The sequence below is a fragment of the Zootoca vivipara genome, chromosome 1 (assembly GCF_965207765.1).
Source record: "Zootoca vivipara chromosome 1, rZooViv2.hap1.1, whole genome shotgun sequence".
NCBI lineage: Eukaryota > Metazoa > Chordata > Lepidosauria > Squamata > Lacertidae > Zootoca > Zootoca vivipara.
Window position 1 is genome coordinate 29,842,790 of NC_142582.1, and position 26,671 is coordinate 29,869,460.

The following is a 26,671-nucleotide window of genomic DNA, read 5'->3' on the forward strand; positions in this document are numbered from 1 at the left end:
TTTCCCCAACCCAGGTCTAGTGGAATTTTAGCAAATTTAGAAATATGAATTGCCCAGCATAATAGCCATTTGTTTCATTAATGATTTATAATATGACTTAATTGTAGAATAAGACTCCATTTCTATCAGCAATGCTATTTTACGACCCTTGTAATTATAGGTGGTACTTAATTTATGTGTATGGACTTTGATTTATATCCTAACTCTCTCTGTGAGCTCATAGCAAATCACAACAGCATCAAATCATTTCTGAACAATGAAATGTTCACGTAATGCCTCCCCTTCAAGACAATCCAAGAGAATTTCATTGCCATCTAAGGCCTCTTTTACTCCCGAACCAGTTGCTGTCACATTACATTGTTGCTGCATTTTGCCTGAGCTTTTTCCTCTTACAAAGTGACACAGTTTGTGTTTATAGGTTTTTTTTTACGACTAATTGTATTGATCCCTGAGATTACTCTGGGAAGAGAAGAAGTGCCTATTGTGAGGTCTTTTGGTGATTCTTTCTCTCCGTTCTCTGTGCGTAGCTCTTTTCTCATCCCTTTGCCAACCTGAGAATGGAACCTTTTATTAAACGTATCTTTGGGCTGCTAGTTTCCTTAGCACAGCCCTGGCGAGCCCAAATCAGCCAGTCCTACAAGCACTTGAAACTCCTGACAGGGTACTCTGCTGTTTTCAATGGCGGGGGCACAGATAATTTTCATTTTTGCTTCTAATACTTTCATTTGTAATGATTATTTGAAGTTACCTCAGAATAAAGATTTACTTCATATGGGTGAAAATAATCCTGACTTCCCTTTATTATTATTTCTAGGTTGCTCACGAAAGAGCTTGGGACCACTACCATTTTACTAGGAATCAGTGGAGAGCTTTGATGTTCAACTGGGTCGAGGCTAGGAAAGCTTTTTTACTGAAGGCAGTAATGACTCTCGCAGAAGCTTGTGCTGCTCATGAGACAGAAATTATGTTGGCTAATAATAGAAGAAAACAACAGGAAATATGTGCGGATCTCAAAGAAAAGGTAGACTATTATACAACCGCCAATTACATTTATGTTGCCTGTATCCTGGATTGTTCAATATTTGCTTGAGGAAAAAACGTTGCAGCAGCTATAATATGGACTCCCCCCCCCACCTCTTAAAATGGAGATAGATTACTCCACACTCATAGTTACTAGTCTAGCTATTCTTCAGGGCTGCACTTTTTTTATTGCATCCCTCTTGAGCATTGGGGGGTGGGGGTGCATCTTGATTTGTTTTTCTTAGAACATTTGTGTACAATTTGTTTTTAATTTCTTTTCTGCTCCTGAGGCATTATATTAATGGATCTGTTTTGCTTCAACTGCACTCACGCCTATGGAATCATGCGCATAAATGGGTTTTCCTTTTGCTAATTTCATTTATCATGTCCTGTGTTCGTATATTGGCATAGTGTTGGCTAAGTCCCCCTAGTAACAGGCATGCCTGAAGGTTTCAATGGGAGAAAAGGTTTCTCTGCCTTTTAGCTAAAATCAGGTGTAATGAGAAAAAAGGATATTATATTTGATGTGTGCCTGTCCTAGAAATTGTTTAATTGATAGATGAAAAAATGGCCCAGTGACAGAATAGGCGGGATTTCCCACCCACCCCGATTTTAGCCGAACCATGGCTGCCTTGTAGTCTTCCAAAAGAAGCAAAGATGTCGTCACAAAAGGTAGTTCCTGTCTCCACACTCCCTGTGAAGAACTGAAATAACCATAGAGAACAAATAGTCAGAGCAGTAAAGTTGGTGACAAGTAATGAAAAGAGAAATGAAATGTAAAAATGTTTGACACAAACATTAATTTGGAAAATCTGACCTATGTCTAGAAGAAGGGGAGTCTAGCAATTGCCAACTGCGCGATTAGCCAGAATCGATAGTTAGCAATAAACATCTTCCGCTCTGCCAAAATTCCTGGGTGCTTTTGTTCTGATTTATTGACATTTCGCCTGCATTCATCTGAATGATGTGTTTTCAATACATCATCAGAGTGTCTACTAATTTGGTTACTGCTATAATAAAATTGATAATGAAAGGATCCAGGGCAAGGTTTGAAGGCACTTCACCTGGCTGAAGGTAAGCAGCCCTGGATCTGTCCAGTACCTGGATAAGACCCCATGGGAAGAAACACGTTTACACTACCTTTCGGTTCCATGGCAGAAGAAAATGTGATGAAAACTTAATGATTTCCCTATACATCTTACACATAGGAAGGTGTGGACCCTGCAAGGAATTGAGAGGGAGGGGTGGAAAATAATACATTCCCTTCATTTCCTTGCCCCCTTTCCTGGTCTCTCTATCAGTATGTTTCCAACTGCTCCTCAAAATTTCCTTCTTTTTAATCCATATCAGAACTATTTGAAAGCCCTAATGGCTCCCCACCCCACTCTAAAAAGAGTCTCCAGTGAGCTAAGATAGGACACAGCTCAGGGAAACTCCCAACCCTTTGAAGCAAGGGAGATGTGTGTTCCCTGAACTTGGCTGGCAAAGCTCTGCAGCCTCTTTGAACTTGCTAGCAATGACAAGAATGAGGAGATGGAGCAGCATATTGTACTTCCCTTGTGCTTTTCCTCTAGGCAATTGTGCAGATTGGGTCAAAACCTGATTGGAGAGAATGGGGGTCTAGTGAGGGCAAAACCTGGAACACTCATACTTGGTCTCCGGAGAAAGTAGAAACCACTAACTTGCCTTTGGATGGTCCTGTTTTGTTTCCAAACTGGCAGGCACACTACCGCACAAGCTCGGCACTAGAGGGGTTGAAGATGATTGGCAAAGTGATGGCAGGCAAAGACCAAGATGGAATAATAACTCATAAAACAGAGATGGGAAACCTGTGGCCTCCCAGATTCTGTTGAACTGCCATTCCCAGTATGCCTGCCCATTGGCCATGCTAGCTGGGGATGATAGGAGCTGGGGTTCAGCAGCATCAGGAGGGCCACTGATTCCTTACACTTGTTGTAGAACAATTCATAATAAACAATTAATAATAAGAGATTGTGTTGCTATATACCCATGCTTTGCCCCACAGAGCATGGATTGTGAAAGAGTGAATAAAGTTTGAAAAAGGAACATTTTAATTGATTTTAACATGAACAAATTATTGGATGAATTTTTAATTCCATCAAAATCAGCAAGAGGTTTAAAATGAAACTGAATTCCTCCAAGGACAAATCCTTGGAGCATCTTGGGAAGCCGAATAGGGTAAATCAACAGAACCATATGGCAGCTTTCTTCTGGATTGCACCAATGGGAAACTGGGATATCTTTATAAACAAACTATCTGTTATATTGTGCAATATGGCAGTTTCCCCAAAACCAACACATTTGGCAAGTAGGAAGGCAAATGAGAATAGAATTGTTGAGATACTCATGTTGTCAGAAACTGTCTCTCTCCCTGAGAACATTGTGGTATTCCTGTAAAGACTCTCTCTTAGTGCCTCCTGCTCCCAGGATCTGAAAAACATCTTCCTTGCCAAAGTCACCTCCTGATTCAGCCCATATGATGCCCCTTCTGCTTATAAACTCCTTGATCTCTCCCCCACTCCTTTTAATCTTGTCTATGAAACATTTTTAAAATGTATTTTGTTACATCTGGATGTGTTCTGTCAATGAGCCGGAAGAACTTCAGGGCTCAGCTTCATAGTAAGGATTGGGTAACCCTTTCATTCCTAAGCGCATTCAGTCTTTACGAAATTGGGATGTTACTGTCTGTCTTCCCTGTTGTTGTTGTTGTTGTTGTTGGGTCTGTAACTGTAGGGAGCAAGTCAACCTTCTTCCCCACTCCAGTGCTGGCAAACAAAAACATTGCCTTGTTCTCTCCTTCAGCCACAGAGTTGAATCTGTGAGAGGCAGCCAACCCTATCCCATTACTTCATCTGCCAACAAGATAGTGGCTGTGTACACTCCAATCTGTCCTCTGATCTGAAGGGCTGCTCAGAACTTAGTTCATGCTGTTTTTGGTAAGAGAGAAATAGCTTGGGCCTTATGAAAGAGTAAAGTTTCTTCCACAATTACTACCATCCACCACCACACACTGAAGACTAGAGAGTGTGGCTTTTCTGAGCGCTATTGTGATTTCCACCAGGATGCTACAGCTTTCTTAAGAACAGCCTGCGGAGGGGACAGTCCGGTCCGGGTTCCACTCTGGGGGGGGGTGACAAGATGGTCCTTGCCTTCCCCCAGCTGTAGAGCGGCCGAGGCACATGCAGTCCATATGGGCACCGCTTGCGCACCGTCTCTCTCTCTCTCTCTCTCTCTCTCTCTCTCTCTCTCTCTCACACACACACACACACACACCATTTTATTCTTTTATAAATAAATATTACAATTGCAACCCTGGGGTGGTCGATAGTCAGGGGTGGTGGAGATGACAGATACATGATGATTGAAATATGACAGGGTCTGTGGGGGCAAAGTTAAGAGCAGTAGAATCTTGGAGTGGAATTCAGTGTAGCACTATGGCATATATGTGTGGGAACATACCGGTAGTTGACTTGCACAATGGGACTCCCCCCCCTTCTCTCTTCTCCCTCTGCCTCGGTTCCCCTCTTCTGTTCCCCCTTAAACCTACTTCGGGAGTTCCTCCAACCTTCCAGACCAGATTTAGGGGGCATGCAGGGGAAGGATAGGCAGGAAGTCCCATTGTACAATGCAACAACTTAGTTGAATCCCACCCTTTGCTTGGTAAAATGCAAAATCTTAACATCCATTTTTACATCCATTTTTCTAGCAAGTGATTTCTTCTTAGGAATATTTTTAAAGTTATGTTCATTCACCTGCACATGCATATACCTAGGAGAACCATATACATGTCTCACAAGAAAAATCCTTTTCAACTTGCATGTTTGAAAGGCCAACTTTCTGTATTAAGTCTCAGCTTTATACTCTCTTTTTTGTTCCAAGTTATAGTTTACATTAAAAAAAGAACTATGGTAAATGAACTGGCTTAATTATAGAAATCTCTCATTACCACTTTCTCCCTTATTCTATCCCATTGCTTCTGTTCTTTTGCTCCTCAATTCTCTCCTGTGGTCTCTTGTTATTTCTTATTGTTCTCCGCTTCTAATTATATTGGAAGGCGAAAAAAGAAACCCAGATTTCTTATAGTTGCACTACATAGACGGGTAATGCCTAAAGGACAAATATTTTTCCTTTCTATTTCAACCAAATGGGAACGTGTAAGTAATGCTTAACATGGAATCAGATCTTACTGGTACTTTAAGAAATAGCAAAATGCATATTTATTTCATGTTGATTGTATTAGACTTTACACATAATAGATTAAGACACTTCACAAATAGTACAAGCAAGGCAGTGGTGTAGCTCTGAAATAATGGAGGCGTTTACCTGTGACGTGTTGCTGATTGCAAAATGTCCACATACACCATGTGAATACTGTATATAACTAGCCCGAGAATGAGCAGCATATTTTTATTCCTAATTGGTTGTTATCCAGTAGGTGACTTTTAAAATACTATTAATTATATGCAGACCTTTAAAAACCCAATTAAAAGCAAATCATCTTCTTGAAGGTAGAACAAGCTGCTTTTTATTTATGTATTTATACATTTCTATCCTACCCTTCATAAGATCCCCATAGCAGATAGCAGGCAAACATAAAACCAGAACAAATATCAACATAAAAAGCAGCAGAACAAACATAGATGACCCCCCTACCTACCCACTATCTCTGTGCTACAAGCTGCTGCTGGCTGCCGTTTTTTATGAGAAGGAGAGTGAAGGAAACCCTGCTGTACGGTAGTTACCTTCAGCAGGTGGGATCTCTGGCGGCACTTTTTCCTAGAATGCAAGAGTAGAAAAGAGTGTGTGCTTGGGTCCCCATCCTTTCCTTTCCCTTTTTTTAAATGAGTTGCCTGGTGTGGCAACCCTGCCCTCAAAACAATTTGTGAACCCCATTCCTTCCCCCCCCCCAAAAAAAACTTGCAGAAATAACTCTTCTGGTTTCATGGCCACCAAAGAGGGTGAGGTTTCAGCATAAGGGCATTTAAAGCCAGAGCCAAGCAAGATTAAAAGACCTCTTGGAAGAGACAAGTCAAAGGCAACGGGAGTTTGCTCCAGGCTATCTTCCCTGGAGAGGGTATTCCAAAGACAAGGGCCTTTTTTCTGCATGTACCCCATCACCTCTCACCTTGCTTTGGATTGCAAAGGGACTTGATAAGGGATCTCAGACAAAGGTCTCTTCTTCTAGGCCGGCTCATGTTGAACAACAGTAGTCTCTTGATTTGTATTACTTCTAGGAAAAGCTAAAAGTAAGAGGGATTTTAAACCACATTTGCCATTGGATTAGAAAATCCTAGCTCTAAAATCTAGTTGTGCCCCAGCTTTAACCATCAGCTGAACGTTAAAGCATATTGACCATAGTCCCTGTACTGTGTTTGCTGGAGGCAGACATAATCTCATTTGACTCTTTTGAAAAATATTAAATGGATGGTGATTGATTTGTGACCCACTTCTTCCTGCGTATGTTAAAGCACAGAATAGACTAAGGCTTACAGATGAGACAAAATTTATATGATATTTAGATGTCAAGAGCCTCTGGGGCTGCCCCCTTTCAACAAATATGTACAGTATACATTTGGCTCTGAACTTTCATTGTAAACAAGAGAAGCCATTATCAGGTTTACATTTGTGTGCAGATGCATTTGGTTTTTATGATATGGAGAGAGGCTTGTGGTTTGTGGTCGCCTGTTTAGAGGAGTTGTAAACATGTCAAGGACAAATAATTATCTTTGCAACAGGCAAATATTTACTATTTGGTAAGGAAAAGTTAATGTAAAGACTCAAAAACTAGACTACTTCAGTGGACACAATCTGGCTGTTGTCTAAAATTATCCTGTGTTGCATTTTCTTGTGCTAAGTTCCTTTAATACTAAGAAATAAGCTTGTTTGTGGAATACCTAAGCTTATTTCAGAGTTATAGACTTAGATCCAGATGACATTGGTCCCTTTTTAGTCCCATGGGAATAAATGGTATATTAGCTTCATCCAATCAATAATAGTTTTGATTCTTTTATGAAGGCAATATCATCTGCATTTTTATTATTTTGAACGGCTTTTAGAATTGTTATTGTTGAATTGTGGAATATAAAATAAAATGTTTAGGTAATTTTTTTTTAAAAAAACTGCCCTCAACTAAAGATTAACATTTATCTAATGGTTAGCCAAGGACTACTTGTGACCCTGTCCACTTTCAGATGAACCTCAACGCCACAGTTTGCCCAGTGCCAGCAATTCCCTGCATGCTGAGTAAAGGTGACCAACAGACTGTTAAGTCATGGGTGAGGGAAGGGGGGGGTCATCCTTCTTTGTAGTGAGAGGGCCAGAGGAAGTTTTGAAGGACATTAGCAGCTGGTGGGGTGAGGTGGCATTGCTTGCCTGGCATTCCAGTGCTGCGGTCACTGCTGGTAACTGAGAAGAAGGTTGATGTGGTGTTGGTGCAATGGCAAAAGCGTCAGATTGGCTCTGCCGCTGCACACACACTGCAGCAACCCCTTGCCGCCTCAGTCCTCTCCCCATCGGTTACTGGCAGCAGTCTCTGCTTTGGTGAAATGGAAACTTTGAAAAGCGTATCTTATGCGTTTGGTTCAGATGACTCACTTGCAATGCATAGGGGAAAGGAGTTGATTACAGAGGAGGCGTGTTAACTGGCCTGTAAATCATACTTTCGGCCTGTGATCTAGATGGACCATGAGTAGAGGAAGGTTAACTTCACCTGCTATGAGAAAGTTGGTGAGCAGTCACATTTCTGGAGTAGTGTAATTCCACCGTTTTTCCATATTATCTCTGCTCATCAGAGTCACAGCACAAAGGAGGAAACTAATCTTTCTGAACTCATTTTCCTCATTGGTGTAACAGCATTTTTATTTCATTGTGCATATGGACGATAGGGGCAATTTCTGTTCACAACTGGAAAGGGATGAAAATTTTTGGGCCATAACATACAATTTGTTGCCTTAATTAGTCATGCTTAGTGCACTTTGCATCCTTGCAGTGTACACTAGTCAGATAATTAACTGACTATGAAGAAGTATCCCCTATGTGTAGCAAAGCAATCTGTGTGCAGTCTGCAAATCCTCCTTTCACCAAGTATAAACTGTGAAATATATTTGAAAGTAAAGTTTTTAATTACAACTGGCATTCAAAGCTTATTGCTCCTGGCAGTCACCGCCTTGCTAAAATGTGATCTCATTTGTGAAACAGGCTGTGGGGGAGCCAGTTTCCCTACTGCTTTAATATTAGCTTAACAATCAGGATTGTTTAATACTGAAACAGCACGCTTAATGTTTACACAGTAAAGCCCATTTCCTGATACTGCACCAGAAAGAGTAAAAACTTGCAGTCCATACCATGGTGGGGGTATGTGCATGTACATATATGTACATAGTGGGACAGAGAACAGATTTAGAGGGTGCATAGCGGGAGAACACACCATGGTCCAAGAAGAACTCCTTGCACTAATGGAATGTTCACCTTAGCAATATGTACATACAGTATGTGTATTTACTGTATACACATTCCACTTTGAGCGTTCATTTTACTAGTAAGGTTAACAGCTTTCAGAAAACTGATTATGGAAATGTTCTCTAATTTATTAGAATATCTACAGTATAACCCACCTTCTACCCAAAGATTTCAGGGAACGATACACCAATAATTAAAGTAAAAAGTCCAGCTACAAACTAGAAACACATAAAATAATAACACAGTAAATAAGCTTAAAATGTGAACAGCTGTCATTGCAAACCTAAACTTGATAGGTTAGCATTTACTAAAAGTTTGAGTAAATAACCAGGTTTTAATCTGGTGAGGAAATGAATACAAGGGTTGCACCAGGTGGATTTCAGAAAGGAGTTAGGGCTAGTGTCAGGTTTCTGCCACTCCAATCATGCTGTGACATCTCCAGTCTGGCCGTTTCATCTTTCAGGGGGGCCATCTGTGCTGCTGAGCCCACGACTCCTGATATTCCTTCCTCCCGTCATATATGTTGAAGGAGGATATTTCTACTTCAGCTGTGAAATTCCTCTCCAGTTGCGAATGCAAAGTCCAAGGACTTCAGCTTTTGAAACTTTATTTAATCATTCCTCAAAATTAGAAGAAAGCACTCAGGCTTTCATTTCTTGCATAACCTCTGCCAGCCTGTGATATTTTGCTTCCCAGAGAAGCATAATTGTAATTATAAAGATGTAATATTACAATTCTAGCACTACAATTACACTCTGTATCATTATTACTCTTATTATCTTGCCACCACAGCCCTTTGTCTCCTGGCTTGACTAAATCATTTTTGTTCAATGGCAGCAAGGTATGCTAAAAGACCTCCACATACTCAGCCAGCTCCCCTTAACCCTAAAGGCTTTAAAATGTAAGATGCATTTTTGCTATCATCAGAACCAGGTTTTCTGATTACATTCAGTTCCCATAGAATTGTGGCTCTATTCTTCACGAGCAAGTGCGTTTTTAGAAGACGAATCATGCTGTTTATGATAAGAACCTGTATCAATAAGAGGGGTTTTTTTTTAAAAAAAATTATTCAGTTGGGGCGGAGAAGAAGGGAGAAATCTTGGCAGCAAACTTGATTTTTGTCACAAACTAGGGAAAGAAAATGAATATATTTGGAACTCATGGAATTTGGACTGGGGAAATGACTTATTAGACAATCTATTCAGTTTTTCTTAACAGTTGAGTTGATTCAATATTCTGCATGTATTTGGGAGCATATACCTTAAATTGAAAAGGAATGTTTTTCACAAACAGGAAAAGTGCAGTGCTGTGAGATGGTTGGCAAGACACAAAGTCAAACCTTGTAGATACAAAGGTACCCACAAATGCATGGAGTGCATGGGTATGGTTTTGCCAGCCTTTTTTGAGTATAACATTTCCTTCCATCTCTAGGTGCCTCCCTTTGGTCTGGCCAGTAGGTAGACTTCATCTTTGATAGTGGCCAGGAGCTTGTCATGGCGTCAGTCTTGCCATCCAGAGCTCTCATTGGCTGATGTACAAGGTGTGACCGGAAAGTAGGGTGAATCACACCTGTACGTGATAATGGGAACTGCCAGATTTGTGGAGACACATGGGAGGCATTCGTCCATATCTCAGCTAACATATGTGCACGTGTCTCGGCATTTGTTGACAGACCTACATTCACAAGGTAGCATTTAGTAACTGTTTATAGTGCAGTGCATTGTGATTGAAAATGAGCAGAGAGTCAATATAATATGAAATTCTGTTTAAAATTGGGTAAATCAGCATCGGAAACCCACAAAATGCTCACAATTGTGTATGGAGATGAAGCTGTAACTCGAAAGACAGTGTATGAGTGGTTTAAGCATTTCCGTGAAGGGCGGCAAACCATCGAAGATGACCCTCGGTCTGGCAGACCGTTGACTAGCAGAACGGCAGCTCATGTCGACAGAGTTTGTGAGTTATTGATGCAGGATCAGTGTTTGTCTGTCCGAATGTTGGCGGAAGGATTGCATATTCCGTGTGAAATCATTACTGAGGTGACCAAGTTGTCCCACCCTCCATATTCTCCCGGTCTGGCCCCACCAGATTTCTTTCTTTTTCCAAAAGTGAAATATGCACTGAAAGGGCACAGATTTTCTAACATTTCACATGTCCAAGCTGCTGTGACGAGAGAACTGAAAGCAGTACGAAAAGAGGACTTCTCCAGAAGTTTCCAACAGTTCTGTGAAGGTTGTCAATGGTGCATTGCATCTGAGGGGGCCTACTTTGAAGGCCTGTAAGGTATGTATGTTCGAATATTTCTCACTGTCCGATTTCTGTGATCATTCACCGAACTTTCCGGTCACACCTTGTATATGTTCCTCTGTGTTCCGTTCATGTCCTTTTTTTTAACTGTTGTTGCTGCATCCTCAAAGTTCAGCTAAAGAGCACTGCACATTGTGTTTGTTCTGGAGATGTTTGCATAAAAAGACTGTACATTGATGTTTGCTTACACATTCCAGGACTGAATGGAAGCCGGAGTTTGCTTGCTTTTTCAAGGTTACAAATGGCTGAACTAGCTGCTTTAATATCAAATTCTGTTTAGAAACCCAGAAAGCAAAAGATTTGTATTAAAAATCTATACTGAGAGAGACTTAGAAAAACATCAGGGTATTATAGCTGTCCTTGAAAATAGGATCTCGTAATGAAATTCTGACACATTTTGTTGCTTGTGCTGCTGCGTTTCCCTGTAATGATAGCACTTGATCCTGGTTCCTTCATTATTATCATTCCACACGTCATTGCAGATGATCTGCTTTAAATAGGTGATTACAATACCGGTATCTCCTTGGCAGAAAAAACAGCAAAACTACTTCTAGCCACTTATTCCCTTGTGCTGACATTTCTCATGGAAAGCCTCTACACTTTATACAATGGCTTCATTTTCCTAATGATTTTTGCTGCCTACATACAGGTTATTGTATTCTCATGAACCTCAGAAATACGAAATGCAGGATAGCGCAAGGGCTTCCTTAGTGGGTTGTATGCGCTTTTTTTTATAACATTTTATTAAATTTTCCAATTAATACACATTTAAACATCCAACCAAACTTACAAATAACAAAATGACACATTAACATGCATTCCTCTGTTTTGACTTCCCTCCCTCCCCTCATTAGGTTTTCTAATCAAAGCTTATCTCGCAGTTTCTTTGTTTCTTCCCCTTAGATTCAATTCGCAGGATTTACTTCAACCCTGCAAGAGTTTTTAAGCTTCTACAGTTCTTTTCCATATACCCGGTAGTCCACATATTTACTCCAGTCTTTTAGGAACTTTGCTTCCCCCTGGTTCCGGATCCCGCTAGTAAGTCTCGCTAGTTCTGCATAGTCCATCATTTTTGTCTGCCACTCTCCAATCGTCGGTAAGTCCTGTGTCTTCCATTTTTGGGCTAATAAAGTCCTGGCCGCTGTTGTTGCATACAAAAATAATACATTATCTTCTCTTTTAATTTCTTGACCTATCATTCCTAACAAAAATAATTCAGGTTTTTTGGGAAAAGTGTATTTAAAGATTTTCTTCAATTCATTATATATCATTTCCCAAAATTCTTTAACCTTATCGCACTTCCACCACATATGATAAAAATCTCCTTCCCTCTCCTTGCATTTCCAGCACATTCTATTGTTCATTCTATACATTTTAGATAATTTCACTGGAGTTAAATACCATCTATATATCATCTTCCAAATATTCTCTTTCAGTGCGGTACATGCAGTAAATTTTAACGTTTGATTCCACAGTTTCAACCAACAATCATAATCTATATTGTGCCCAAGTGGGTTGTATGCGCATTAAATCGCTCAAGCGCATACCTTGCTGCTCTGTATTACGTGCCTGAATTCTGGCAATACTGTACAAAGTATTTCATAGAAGAATTATTGAGACAGCACAATAGTAGTAATCTTATCCATAATGCCCATAAGCTGATTTGGAGCTTGATTCTAAGCATGTTTACTTGAAAATGATTCCCACTAAATTCAGGGGGACTTCCTTCCTGGTAAGTGTACTTGGGCTTGCTGCCAGGTTCTACACACACACTCAGGACTCTGTCATTCTAAACGCAGTGGGACTTAACTTCCCAATAAATATGAATAGAACCGGGCTGCATTTCTGTTGATTTTTAACTGGGTTGTGAATGAAGCTGGGAGATTTAATGTATACATATCTGATTAAAAAAAAACTTTCTTTAATTTTTTTTGTATTAAGGGTTTTCTTGGTTTACAAAGATATATACAATGTCTCTCTTAGCATTTTTACAAATCAGTTTCATTTGTTGAGACATTGGTGAGGAGAGGGGAAGGAAAGTAGATGGGGGGAGGGTGTGGGGTGTGGGGTTGAGTGACAAATGTTTCTATTCTATTTCTATTTTGCTTAATAAGTGTTCTATTAAGCTTAATAAGGGGGGTTTGTCAGCGTCGCTTGTGTAGGTTCTCTGCTTTTCACTTGTGTTCCTTTGATGGTGAGAGATGTTGGGGTTGGCCTAGGATATGGTTGTTCCTTTGTGGTTGGCTGTGGTGGTCTTTGTTTTGTGTGTGAGTGGGGTGGGTGAGTGTTTTGGGTCAGGTTAACCATATTGATTCATATGCTGTTGTTGGATTTTTGTCATTGTCTTGTTGGGCTGTGTATGTGATAAAGGGGAACCATACTAGGGTAAAGCCGTCTTCTTCTATTTGTCCCTGTGTCAGTTTCAACTTATTGGTTAATTTTTCTAGTAGGGCTGTTTCCCATACTATTAACTTTCTTTTAAAATAACCTCTGATCTTTTAAAACTTTACCTTTGGACATTGCACAATGCCTATGTTTGTATATCATTGGTCGAATGTAAATGCACACTGCATGGGTGTGTGATAAGAGATAAGATACTTTTATAAATAAACTTCAAAGATTATTGATCCTTAGCAGCAATTTCTCTGTCTATAGTGTAGTTTCCATTACAACCTCCGCATTGTAATAAAGATCTGTCTTGCTGTAGCGTTCTTCGATTCCTTTACTCCTCTGGGAGTTTGTGATTGGCAGGCGTTACATTCAGTAATCTATTTTGCTGGTGAATGATTAGTATGCAGTGCATAATCAAATGGAATAAATAATACTTCCCAATTTTAGAAACGGAAATTATTTGGAATAGGTGAAGGGTTTTTTTTTTAGTAGTGTACTAATTCTATCTAATGATTATTTATGTTAATATGTCATTGCTTATTACTACCTAAGTTGTTTAAGAACTTAATATATTCCAAAAATTACAGCCTAGCCTCTGGTACAGTTTTGTTGCACAGTAACTAAGCAGCTATTGTAGATTTTTTTCAACAGTGCTTTTCCACAGGCGGAAGGCCACATGTATCTCATTTTTATAAACCCTTTAAAAAAACTACACAACAGCTCTTCTGTAAATTGATCTAAATATATGTCTAACGGTTCAGCAGAGAGAGCTGCATGAGGATCACTGCCAAGGATGCTTGAAAATAATTACCATGACAGAAAAACAGTTAGGCGAATCTTCTTTCAATGTATCCAAACATAAAACATTGGGAGGAATGACAGAATATAGAATCTGATTTCTCCAACAGTATGGAGTACCTTGTGGTATGTGCATAGCCCTCCTGCACACGCCTGGCTTCCCCATTCAGCTCAACGGAGGTGTTAGCTCTGTGTGCACATTTTTGGAGCGCTTAAGGAAGTCCTTGAAGGCAGGCAGGAAGCTTATTACAATGCAGTCTTAAGCTTCTGTGTACCTCAAAGGAACTTTTTGGGCCAGGGAAGTGGTATGCAAAATTCCTATCAGTGGTTTCTGGCAGCTTGCCTCTGAATCTTACAAGTTAGCGGAGAGGTGGTTCTGCATGAAGGATCCTGCTGATGACCTTCAGCTTATTTTCCATATTATTTACTCAGAGCTATAAACAGTAAATAAACACAAAGAAGGATTCATACCTTCTATGAGCCTATTTACGTTTTCAGTTGGCATTTTATTGTTAAAACAGGGTCGTGGGGACTAGAGTAAAAGGTGTACTAAACAAAATTGGAGGATTAAATACCTACATGCTTTTAATTAAATATAGTTTTATTGATTGAATGGGTAGGTTGTTTCCTAAGGACACTTGGCTTTTCAGTTTTGGGTCTTGATTACATGTCTGAATTGTAGAACGGGAAGGAGCCTGCTGCGGTTCACCTCGCAAAGCAGTGCGGGGGCTCACTCATGCACCCCAGTACAGGAGAGTGAGCAGCAATGTTGCCACCCACTCTCCTCTCTCCGCCAGAGCTGCTGGGCCGGCCACGAGGAAGCAGTAGCTTCCTCACGGCCACAGCCTCTCTCCACCCCCAGGTCAGACTTGACCCAAAGATGGAGTAGCCGCAGCTGGGCGCCTTGCGTTTCTGCAGCCGCTCTCCTCCCCCAGATCAGGCTTGACCTGGGTATGTAGTAGCTGCGACTGCTCATGGCGCGCATCGCAGCCTCTCTCTGCTGCAGCAGAGCTGTGCATGCTGCAGCCCAGCCAAGGAGAGGGGCAGCAGCTCTCTGCTGCCGACTCTTCTCTACTCCACCCCTGGGTCAGACCTGACCTGGGAGCAGAGCTGCAGCTGGATGCAAGGAAACATGCCTCATCAGCTCCCTCGCATACCAGAGCCAGGCTCCAATGGGATCATGTTGTGGGGGCACCTGGTCGCCCCCCTCTCCTGAAAATGCACCCAGGATGATGGCTTCCCCAGTCCCCGCACGCTACGCCACTAGGAGGCAGCAGTTACGAGTTACAGCAGCCGCAGCAGGCGCTGTGATTCTTCAGCAGTTTAACTTCACCCCACGGGCACACTCCATAGAGTCTTGAGACAGACGGATGCCAACAATATAGCACTATCCACGTGTGCGGCACTTTACAAAGAATGAGAATACAAGTCCACATTTGTGTTGCATATGAATGTTACAGGAAGGACAGAACGCAGTAGAGAAATTGGAATGTGTATTCTATTCAAGGAAGGTCTTACATTTGCATCATGTACCAATTTAAACCCCTGCATATGAATATGACTTTGGGCTAGAGGCAGATTCTTGTTTGCTCAGCTGAAGGAGATTTGAAAGGAAGGCTTTCTTGTTGTGTACTCCCAACACTTTTTGGTTTTGCATGCTTTTTTATTGTTTCAAGATGCAACACTGACCAGCTTCAGATGTAACACTAAACCTCTTCTCATCTGCCATGAAGGGATTTCAAACTTTTGCTCCTGTTTTCAACTAACCGCAGTTTAGCATTACATCCAAATCCTAAACTGTAGCTAATCATAACCACAGTACAGGGAAACAAGCCAACTTCATACCACAGTTGAAGGTTAGCTTATTTCCCTAAACCAGAGATGGAGAACCTGTGGTCCTCCAGATGATTTTGAACTCCAGCTCCCATCAGTCCCAGCCAGCATGGCCAATGGTCAGGTTTGATAGGAGGAAGCCTTTACTCCATTAAGTATCATGCCCCAATCCTCCCCTCTCCATCCCAGGCAGAGAAGGACTTTGAAGCAATGTTATGCGTCAGGGGAGTTAGAAGGAGCCCACAAGCTGCTTTGTTGTATTATTTTGTGAGAGCCACCTTGGATCAAATGATGGGATAGAATCAAATAAATAAACAAATGTTGACTCTACTCCTCTTCCTCTTCATTTCCTAGTGCTTGCCATTTGCTATTGCTGAAGCCAATTCATTTTTTAAAAAAAGAAAAAGAAAACTGCTGTCTTGGGTGTTACTGTTTTTTAACCTATTGTTAACTGAACTGGAACATAATCTCCCATCTTTGTTTAGGTCCTCCAGTGGCGTGTACAGCAGGAAGAGGCTTCCCAACTGGAAGCTGCTATCGCTGCCAGGAGAAAGGAAGAAGAAGAGGAAAAGGAAAAGTATCACAAGGAAAAAGAAATGCTTCAGAGAGCAGAGGACAAAGAAAAAGTATGCAAAGTGTGCGGTGTGTGTATGTGGCGTGTGTTAAACGGTTAAATACATTTAAAGCGTTAATTGATCTTGATACTTTATACCCTTGTAAACAGTCCCTAACATTATTACAGAGATTAATGAGTGCTTAGTGGAGATCTGCCAGGGCTTGTTGTAGCTTGAAAACTCCATGCCATTTTTACTGTGATCATACCAAGTTTGTTTAATTGCCATTCTTATTAATAGCACAGTTCCAGGCATATGCATGTGTCTCCTACACTGTCACAGGGAGGAAATAATGTCTGGCAGATTTTGCTGTCAGGAGCTAATGTGGCAAAGACCACTGTGGTTCCCAGTGCTGCAGCAAGGTATGCTGCAATGCACCAAATAAGCATCACAATGTAATGTCTGCACACTGCAATTGGAGCATCACAGAGACAGCTTCAGTGAACAGCGGGCCTGATGCCCAATGCCTGTAATAAGGGAGAGAAGAAAAGAAAAGTGGATATTACTCCGTATATCTGAATTAGCATTCATTTTGCTGAACATTGGGGAAGGAGAGAGAAAAGGGGGGAGTACCATAGGAAGTATATGTTCTGCTTCTTAACTGCATTCCATTTTCAGCATTGTAGCTACTAAGTAAAAGTTGTTTTCACAAAGCAGTATCCTGTTCATTAGGGGGGGGAGCAACCTTTTAAAAAGGGACAACTTTGTAATAGCAGCCCTTTAGCTTAGCTTTCCAGGTTTTAACCGTACAGCTTAATGTATTTCCTTCCTAGTTCCTCATAAGCAACACAAGTAGGCAAAACATAGAGCTCAATCTTGTACTATTCAGGTGTTTTATACAAATAAAAAGAGTAACTGCATTCAGACAAGAAGCACCTTTATCACTATTCCCGAGGTCTGCATGAATGTTATCACTCCTGCATTTTGCTGCATGCAAATGATTTGTTCCTGCACAAATGTATTCGGCTATCGAGGAAAAGCAAGACGAATCTAATTATTTCGCAGGAAAGTGTTGCCCCCATTCAGTAAAGCTCATTTGTTTTAGGCATTTTGAAATATGTGACAAGAGGAAGACTAGCAAGGGTTGTCTCCTGTTATTTTATTTACATTTCTAAATCCACTGTTTTAGAGGCAGAGTATATTAGCAAACAGAACTTTAAATATGATTTTCCCCTGGCTAGGATCCAAAGGCATTGGACAAGCACTTTTGTGTGTGCATTCTGGGATATCTTTGTTTTGCTCTATTTCCTCCCCCACCCTGCACCCTGCTGCTACTACTACAACCATTACTACTATTACTATTACTATTACTAGTGTTTTACGAGATCCTTCCAGCAACTCCTGCAACCAAGCTGGTTCCAGATCGCCAAATCTATTGCTCTGCTTTCATTTGGACCACATCAGCAATGAAGGGGGGGGGTCTTGTCGTCTGGGCATCCCAGGACCTCCATAGAGGTCACTTTAGTGCTGTTAACACAGGAAAAATGACACAAGAGGCAGCAGTTATGAGTTACTGGTCTCAACAGCCACAGCAGGTGCAGTGATTCTCCAGCGGTTTGACTTCACCTCTGGAAGCACACTCCATTGTCTTTTGAGACAAACCGATGTCAACAGCAACAACTCCATAAGTCAGCAAACCATATTAGGGTACCACAAAATGCTTTCAGATTATGTCTAGAATGTATCATTTTGGAAAACTAAGTAGACCCAATAAAAATGCATAAAAATCTATTACAAACCAATAGGGTATGTTGCTACATACAGCTGGTGTGCTGCTACAGTTTGGAGTAGTAATATATATAATGCTGACCAGAGTTTTATTATTATTCAGGTTTATTCCAAAAAGACTGTTGACCCTACCAACATTTTATGAGAGAGCGTGATTTATATCTTGGATAATATAGCATAAAACAAGGTAATTAATACAATAGGACAGAATTTATTATAAGGCATAAACATGTCCAGTGATATTTAGCACAACTGTGGTAGTAATCAGAGATACCGAGTTGCTGCTATCATCCTAATATGCCTATAAAATAGCTTAAATAAAATGATACTTAAAATTAATCTATATTAGATTTCAACCCTGTTTGGTAAATGCTAATCTGCTGAAACTATCATCATTTCAGGAAATGCTTTCCTGATAAATTTGACTTGATCTATTGAAATAAGTGCATTTAAAGTGATAGCTTTGGAAGCAATTGTAACAGTAAACACTTTGACAAGCAAAAACAATGCTGCAAGCTAGGTTTCCTTATGCAAGCTGTAATTGTACAAAATAGCATCTGAATTTGCTCGTCAAGCCACTAGTTCTGGGTAGTTCCAGTGGCTTCACTGGAATTAATTCACTGAAGATAGCTGTCTTAGAAGGATTTAAAGAGGCAAAGAAATATAATTTAAATGCTCCATGACTCTGAAGATGTTACGCAGAGCTCCCAAACAAGGTTGTGGATTCATGAGTTTTGTAGAGATCAATGTTGGGAAAGATTGAAAGATGTTGGGAAAGATTGAGGGCACTAGGAGAAGGGGACGACAGAGGACAAGATGATTGGACAGTGTTCTCGAAGCTACGAACATGAGTTTGACCAAACTGCGGGAGGCAGTGCAAGACAGGAGTGCCTGGCGTGCTATGGTCCATGGGGTCACGAAGAGTCGGACACGACTAAACGACTAAACAACAACAACAAAGAGATCAATAATTGCAAGGAGGTTGACTGTCTCCTGCTTTCATTTGAAAGTGGCGACAAAACTCATGGGGTGCTGGATAAGATTTAAATCTAGTGAGATGTGCAGCTCTGAAATGTAGGTTAGCACCAGAGGCTTGCCACAGGACCTATCAACCCATAAGAATGGTGTAAGATAGCACTCTGACTTCCACATCAAGGAAATGCTGAGGCCAGCATTTTATCCTACTTTTATTTAATCAGCCCAGTAGATTTAGTAGATACCCAGTTAGAGTGGAGACTGCCATCTAGTGTAAGTCAGTGTGACTTTGAAAACCCTCAGAATATATAGTTACAGTAAGTCCTCCAACCACTGGGCTCACAGTAAAATGGACATGATAGAGATGTTCATGTTGTTTAGGATCTCGTAAAACACTAGGAAAAACCAAGGAATTATTTATGTACTTAAAATTCACCCTAGACATTTAACACATTCATTTGGATTCATTTGTGTGTGTGTGTGTGTGTTCTTTAATGAAGCTATTAATTTTGTTGGCTGTAAATTATTGATGTATATTTGCCATCTTAATTTTCACTGAATGATGCATCTTCCGTTCCTTTTACAGGGTAAATATTGTAAATCATATGCTTTTTGAGTTAATCACAGTTTTGCTTCTCTTAAGAATATTAAATGCATGCATATATATAAAGGGGTCCTTTACCTTTACCTTATGCGAGAACCCAGGATTCTGACAAAGTTGCAATTTCTTCCTGGTAATAATTACTTGAGAAGACCCCATTTTTCTGCCAATTCACCTTGTCATTCCCATTTTCCATGAATGAATGAATCTTTATTTGCGTCAGCCATCGGCCATAGCAATAAAACAACAATACGATATACAAAGAATCAAAATACAGTGGTACCTCGGTTTAAGTACACAATTGGTTCTGGAAATCTGTACTTAACCTGAAGCAAACTTTCCCATTGAAAGTAATGGAAAGTAGATTAATCCGTTCCAGACGGGTCCATGGAGTACTTAACCTGAAGCGTACTTAACCTGAAGAGAACTTTCCCATTGAAAGTAATGGAAAGTGGATTAATCCGTTCCAGACAGTTCCGTGGAGTACTTAAACTGAAAGTATTCAAACCGAAGCATACTTAAACCGAGGTATGACTGTACAGAGTCAATTATATAAAATACATTTTAGGGTTTTGGTGCATTTTCCACGTGCAGAGTCTGGATCGGTAGTTCACGTCTTACAGGAAAACTGTACCACATCAGTATATTTTGGTCATGTAGACCAGCTGTCAGACAAGCGTTGAGGACCTCTTGGCTTCACAAAACTAAAATCAATTGGAGGAGGCACTGAGCTCTGCTGTTATCACTTGTCCAAGAGTTGAGTCACACAGATGCAATAATCTCTTGACATCAGTTGAAATTGCTCACTGAACTTCAATTGGGAACAGCCTTTACAATTCATATTCCACAATCATAAAATTAATCTATCCTCATTTTACCCTAAATACTGTTGGGCAAAATACGCACCAACTGAGTGGCAACAGCGGCAGGGTCGACGAAATAACAAAGTCGTCTTCAGTATCTTTGCTTGCTTTTATTTACAATTATATACAACACACTCCTCTACTCCTTTCCTCTCATTTCACAATACACCACCACAACCACACCCATGAACCATTTGGGTAGCTTAAGTACAGAATTCAAAATAGTCAATTACCCAATCACATTACAGTAAGCAAACTCTACCTTCAATTATTCAAATTAGCAAAAGCTCACAGGTGTGCTATCATTCAGATCAAGGTTACAAACACACATCTCTGTGTAGCACCATTGACCACATCAGTCTAAAAGGAAAAATCTCCCAACCCACTGAAAAACGTGTGAATTAGTGAACAGATGTGGTGGGGCATTCAAGTGGACAATGTACACTAAAAGAAGCATTGCTTCCAGGAATCCAATACTTTCCAACTATTGCCTTCTCAGAGAAGCCAATTCCTCCTCTAAAATCCAAAGTAATACACTGACCCAGGAACACCTAATATCCTATAATTTGGCCTGTACTTTTGTATTGCTTTCATTTAAATATGTGGAAAATGCACCACATTGTTGTTTAATAATTGTATTTTAATTGAGACCATGGCAGTCCAGAGGTGGAGAAACAAAGTTTGGGGTGATTGCTATTTCTTTGCTTCATAGAAATGAAGAGTTTTAAAGAGCAGGGAAAATTGGCCACCCCCTCCCCTTTGAGTTTATTCAAGAGAAAAATCGGTTCTTTCAATTTAATTAAGCTTTGGTTTATCTCTGTGTAGACTGATTTATTTTTTTTTCACAGCAGAGGCGGCACTTGTCCTATTAATTAGCCTTTGCTCAGAGCAAACATCCATAGTTGTTGAATGTCATTCTATAAACATCACAGCCAAATTACCAGCTATGAAATATGGTAGAGTTGTTTTCTATATATCTTCTCATATTATAGTACTGACTCTTGCTTTCATTGGTGCTAGTTTTGATCAAATAGTTCAAATGCTGCAAGTTTTTCTTATTCTGCTTCCTTTGACAACTGCTTCCAATTATTCTGGTGTGTGTGTGTGTGTGTGTGTGAGAGAGAGAGAGAGAGAGAGAGAGAAGCAAAAATGGACCATCATTGCATTTGTTGCCTTTTCTTGTCTCTTTCATTCACATGTTCATATCTAGCAGGTATACCTCCAGGTGTTTTACTGCTATTTAAATATTGCTCTTTTCTGAATGTGTGGAGTGAAACACTTAGATCAAAGATAACCTGCTTCCTTCTTGATGTTTGCAGGGATAAAGCCATCTGTAATGCCTGCCCCTAAAAAAGGATGGAAGAGCAGAATGCTATAGCAAACACTGCCAGACCTAGCAATTCCTCAAGCCAGTTTCCCCCACTTCTGTTTGAGAATGTGGAATGGACACTTAAATTGCTATCTTGCTATGGGCAAATAAAACTGTTATTATTGAAACCAAAATTGCCTTTTCACAGTGATAGAAGCCTCCTCCTTTTCAAATTTCCTTTTGTGTTCTTTCAAAACTTAGGTGAAAAGGTACTGGGCTGAAAAGCAGCGCAGGTGGAAGGAACTGGAAGCAAAAGATCTTCTGCGTTTGGCAGAATTCAAGAAATTATTGGCCCAACAAGTCATTAAAGATAAGAAAAGGTAAAGTTATAAACAGAATCCTCATGTGGATTATTAACTCATAGTTGGAGAGCAATTTTTAAAATTCTTGTTTTGTTTTGTTTATTTCATTAAATTTATACACTGCTGGATTGTTAAAAACAAGAACCTCAAAGCAATCCTTTTTAGTTTTATTTACTGATTTTTTTTTCTTTTAAAACTGTTATTATTTTTATTTAGTATGGCTCCCCAATATAAAGACTTTTAGTTTTCATCCCAATACACGTTTACCTGGGGGTAACCTCTCCTGAACTCAATGGGGCTCAGGGCAGTGATGTTAGTAGTTCTTCGCTTTTGTACTTTCCCCTTCTTCTGTTGCTATGAACTTGAGACAATTCAGTGCTAGGTCTTCTCGTGATGTAGGGATTCCTGTGAAGTAAACAACCATCATGCATATTTTCCATGCAATGATTTATATTTTGATTTGTTTTTCCTGCCCTCCTGTGAATGCATTAGACCATTGCTTCATCTGGCCCAGAGGTGGCTCTCCAGAGATCGTTGGAGTACAACTCTCATGATCTCTAAGCACTGCATGTGCTAGTTGGGGGACTCTCAGGTTCCAATGACATCTGGGGTGGCCACAGGTTACATACCTCTATTCTAGTGCCTTTTCTAAGTATGAAAACTGGCAATAGCTCTCTTCAGAATCAGGAGACTTTTTTCTCCGCAATAACTATCCTGTAGCTTTTGGCTCACAGCATCCGCATGATTGTAGGCTATGCAGAGATCAGCCTTCAAATTCTGTCAGCTTCCATTCAAAGGAAGGGATACCCTGCAGCTTCCCTGTGGCTCTGATAAGGCGGCCTAACTCCTTTTCTGAAACTCTTTTTTATTATTACAATTCTTACAGCAAGCAAGGAACATTAAATGTCTCTATTTGGAAGGCAATGCTGGATAGTAACCCACCTCTTTCCTCTGTTGCATCTTGCTGAGCTGCTTGTTATAGAAATAATTCACCCTTTCTTTAGACTACTATGCCTTGTGGTTTTTTCCCTTCATTGCGGCTGTCAATCCATTTGGGGATTGAGAGACTTTTATCTGCAGGTTTTGCCCAAGGCCAATAAAGGGTCAGGCACGCTGCCTAAATGTTTTCTGTAGTGATCATAAAATAAAATAAAAACCAAGAACCACAGCGATGGCAGCAGTTCATACTTAGATGTTGAATGGGAAAAGATGTCTTCAGTAATCCCTTCAATTGAATGAAATACTTGCTTAATGATCCAGAGCTCAAAAGCTTCAGGCTGGGATCAGTGTCTGAAAATTAATGTCATTGATTAATATAAATATGTTAAATTGCTGTAATTTAAGCAGGTTACAACAAGGAGGCATTTATGGGTTGTGAATGGTGTTGAAGCCTGCAATCCTCTACCCACCTATGTGGTGATTGAACTCGTATCTACTTCTGAGTAGATAGCATAAGGAGGCGCTCTTAGGTTTGCTGCTCCCCTTTCCTAACACACCCAGGGCAGCCAGTCTACATTAATTTTCATTGGTGTCCACCACACCTGAGTGTTGCAACATACAGCTTCCCCTGGCTGCCGCCGCACCATCACCTTCTAGCTGCCCTTCGAGATTTCAAAAAGAATTTGCAGGATATGAAGCAGCATAACCACCTCAAATTTTTGCAGGCACAGACAGTATTGAAAGCGGGATTGTGTATGACTTCCCTGATAGCATCATGAGCACAAATAATCATGATTTCACAATATAAATGATGTTGGGAAGGGCCTGTTCTGTACATTATTCTAATGCCAATTTGCCCCTTTCATACCTATTTAAAACTATTTTTTCTTGAAGTCTCTACCTTTCTCTTTCTCTCTCTCTCATCTTTTCATTCCTGTTATTTGTTTTTCTCTTTCTCTCTTCTTTTTTTAAAAGTGTGACAGATTTGATTCACTTTCCCCTCAGCAATTCACCTGCAGAATTCACCTGCAGTTCTTCCAAGCTCCAAATTTGAAGTATGTTGAATCTTCAGGGCAACTTATCTTCATTGATCTGCCTTTGAGCTCCATACATTATATAACCTTTACTCTGAGGCATCAGTTCTGCTTAAAGTATTCACTTGTCAAAGCATTTCCCTCCTGACATGGAAAGCACACATTTCCATGATCTGAGGATTTGGTTCATATTCGTATTTTAAGTGTTAGATGAGAGATGGATGTGAATTCAGCACTTGGTACCTACAGTCCCCATATAAGCTCTTCATGGGCACCCTAAATTAACAAATTCTGTGAATTTAACCCAGAACTATGCTTTTGTCAGGTTTCTGGGGGAATGTGCAGTATCCACACAGCTTCAAAATGAAACCTAGCCTTGAAGATATAATGAGATACTTTGTAGGAGATTTCCTACGGAATTTTGAAAGCTAATTATTTGGGAATTGCAAAAGAAACACAGGCCATATTGAAAACAAGCTCCTCTCCCACCTGCATTTCATTTTGAAAGTACATGTATGAAAGTATAAGCCAAGAGCCAACTCCCCATTTTGGAACTCCATCGCATAAGTTAGGAAATGGAATGTGAGATTCAGTTAAAAGGATTTGCTCTCTGTCCACCCATAAGCCAAAGCAAGGCTATGTCGGCATTATCTCTGGGCTAGGATCTAGGCTGTGATCCTATGCATACTTATCTGGGAGTAAATCCCATTGAACTCACTCATAAGATTGTTAATATCACAAAGTTAGATTAATGTTGCTTAAGACTAAGTCCTGTTTGCAGTTAATAACATTAATGATGCAAATAATCAATGAGGAATCCATTGGATAAAGAAAATTCCTTGTTCTTCAGGTCTGGCAGGATACCATTTGGAGCAGCTGGGTCCTTGTTATCCCGGCTTATTAGCACTGGGTGGGAAGGGTCCAGGACAGGGTTATGTTGTAATTGTGGGACCCATGCCATCACACTAACTATACCCCATATACACTATACCATATATATTTAATGTGATTTCCTGTTTCAAGCCTTTCATTTTTAGAGAAGTCTATTGAGTGGAACTTCTAGCTTCTTACTGTCCAGATCAGTTTTCTATAGACTTTCCTATCTGAATTTTGATCTGACTATGAAACCGAGACTGCACCGGTTCACCTTTAGATTCATAGGAACAACGATGGCCTGCTGATGAAGTGTTGGCAACTTAGCTGCAAGACCTGGCAAGCCTGAATAAGACTGCTCTTATGGACTGCTGCAAGTCCAGTCTTGCCTTCTGCCTGAAGCTGCCAGAATAGGCAATATTGTGCAGAGGTTTGTCTTTCAGAGGAATCAATGTGCTAGTGACAGCCACTTCTGCTTCCTTATTTCATAAGGCTCTAGCTTGCAGCTTCTGGCCATAGTGGGGAACCAGGTGAAGATAAGTGACTGAAGTTACACCCTGACAGGATGGAGGGTACTGCTGGTTGTTTGATCTTGTAACGATCACTCCATCTGGCTACAGAAAAAGGAAAGAAATGGGACTGTAGGTCCTCTCCATCAGTTCTCCTGAAAGACCATCAACTTGAGACTACTCCTCTCCTTGAATTCTTTCCATTCCAGCTGGTTGTTACAGGAACTCCGTAACATAACAAATAGTGCCTATTTGGGTTGGTTTTTTTTTTTTTACTTCCCTCCCTCCCACCTTCCAATCCTCTTTTCTTTTTAGATTATAAACCCAAGGACAGGGACCGTCTTATCAGTGTCAGCTATAAGCTTTATTGGAAGCCTTTTTTCTGGCTGTACAGCAAAATAAAAGTAAATCAGTGGTGGTGGGTAGAAATAATAATAACAGATGGTGTTCAACCACGGCTAGTTTTTCATGTTTTCAACCTTAAAGTGTTTCTTGATCAGTAAGTTTGTGTGATTGCAACAAATTTCCATATTTTGAGAACTGGCTCTCACCCATTCTATTCAGTCTGGGCCAAGCATCCATTAGTCATATAGTCATATATCTTCTTCAGTAAATAAGAGCATATAGAACAGCACAGCATTGAATTCCACTCTTAATTTCCACAGCAGTTTATGGGCAGGTTGAACTTCCCATGCCATTTCCCCTCCTAAGCAGTGGGGAAGCTCTCATTGTTTGTTACCTTCTTGATACCCTGCACAAGTGAGTCAGGACCCTGCCTCTCTTCAAGCCGAATGATGTTTACAAATTTATCTGGGCAGCCAATTTTCAGAAGGACAGATCACAGGGCATTATGATTTACAGTGTCAAAAGCCTTAGTCATATACATATGACAGCAACAATCGCCGATAACAATGGCTCTCAAAGTGGGATCAGGTGTTAAACAGTGGTGTGTTATTGCCCCAACGCTATTCATTATTTTCATTGCTATGATCCTACACTTTGTCGAAGGTAAACTCCCCACTGGAGTAGAAATCAT

At 40.4% G+C, this 26,671-nt stretch overlaps 1 protein-coding gene across 4 annotated transcripts in view; it reads left to right on the plus strand.

Moving 5' to 3' along the window:
* CCDC148 (coiled-coil domain containing 148) overlaps window positions 1–26,671 on the plus strand; it is a 111,676-nt gene that overhangs the window by 61,999 nt on the left and 23,006 nt on the right. For all 4 annotated transcript variants that reach the window (XM_035132036.3, XM_035132025.3, XM_060280036.2 and 1 more), the window contains exons 10-12: window positions 815–1,021; window positions 16,314–16,454; window positions 22,180–22,298. In XM_035132036.3, coding sequence (XP_034987927.1) covers window positions 815–1,021; window positions 16,314–16,454; window positions 22,180–22,298 — 467 coding nt within the window. The remainder of the gene's footprint in view (window positions 1–814; window positions 1,022–16,313; window positions 16,455–22,179; window positions 22,299–26,671) is intronic.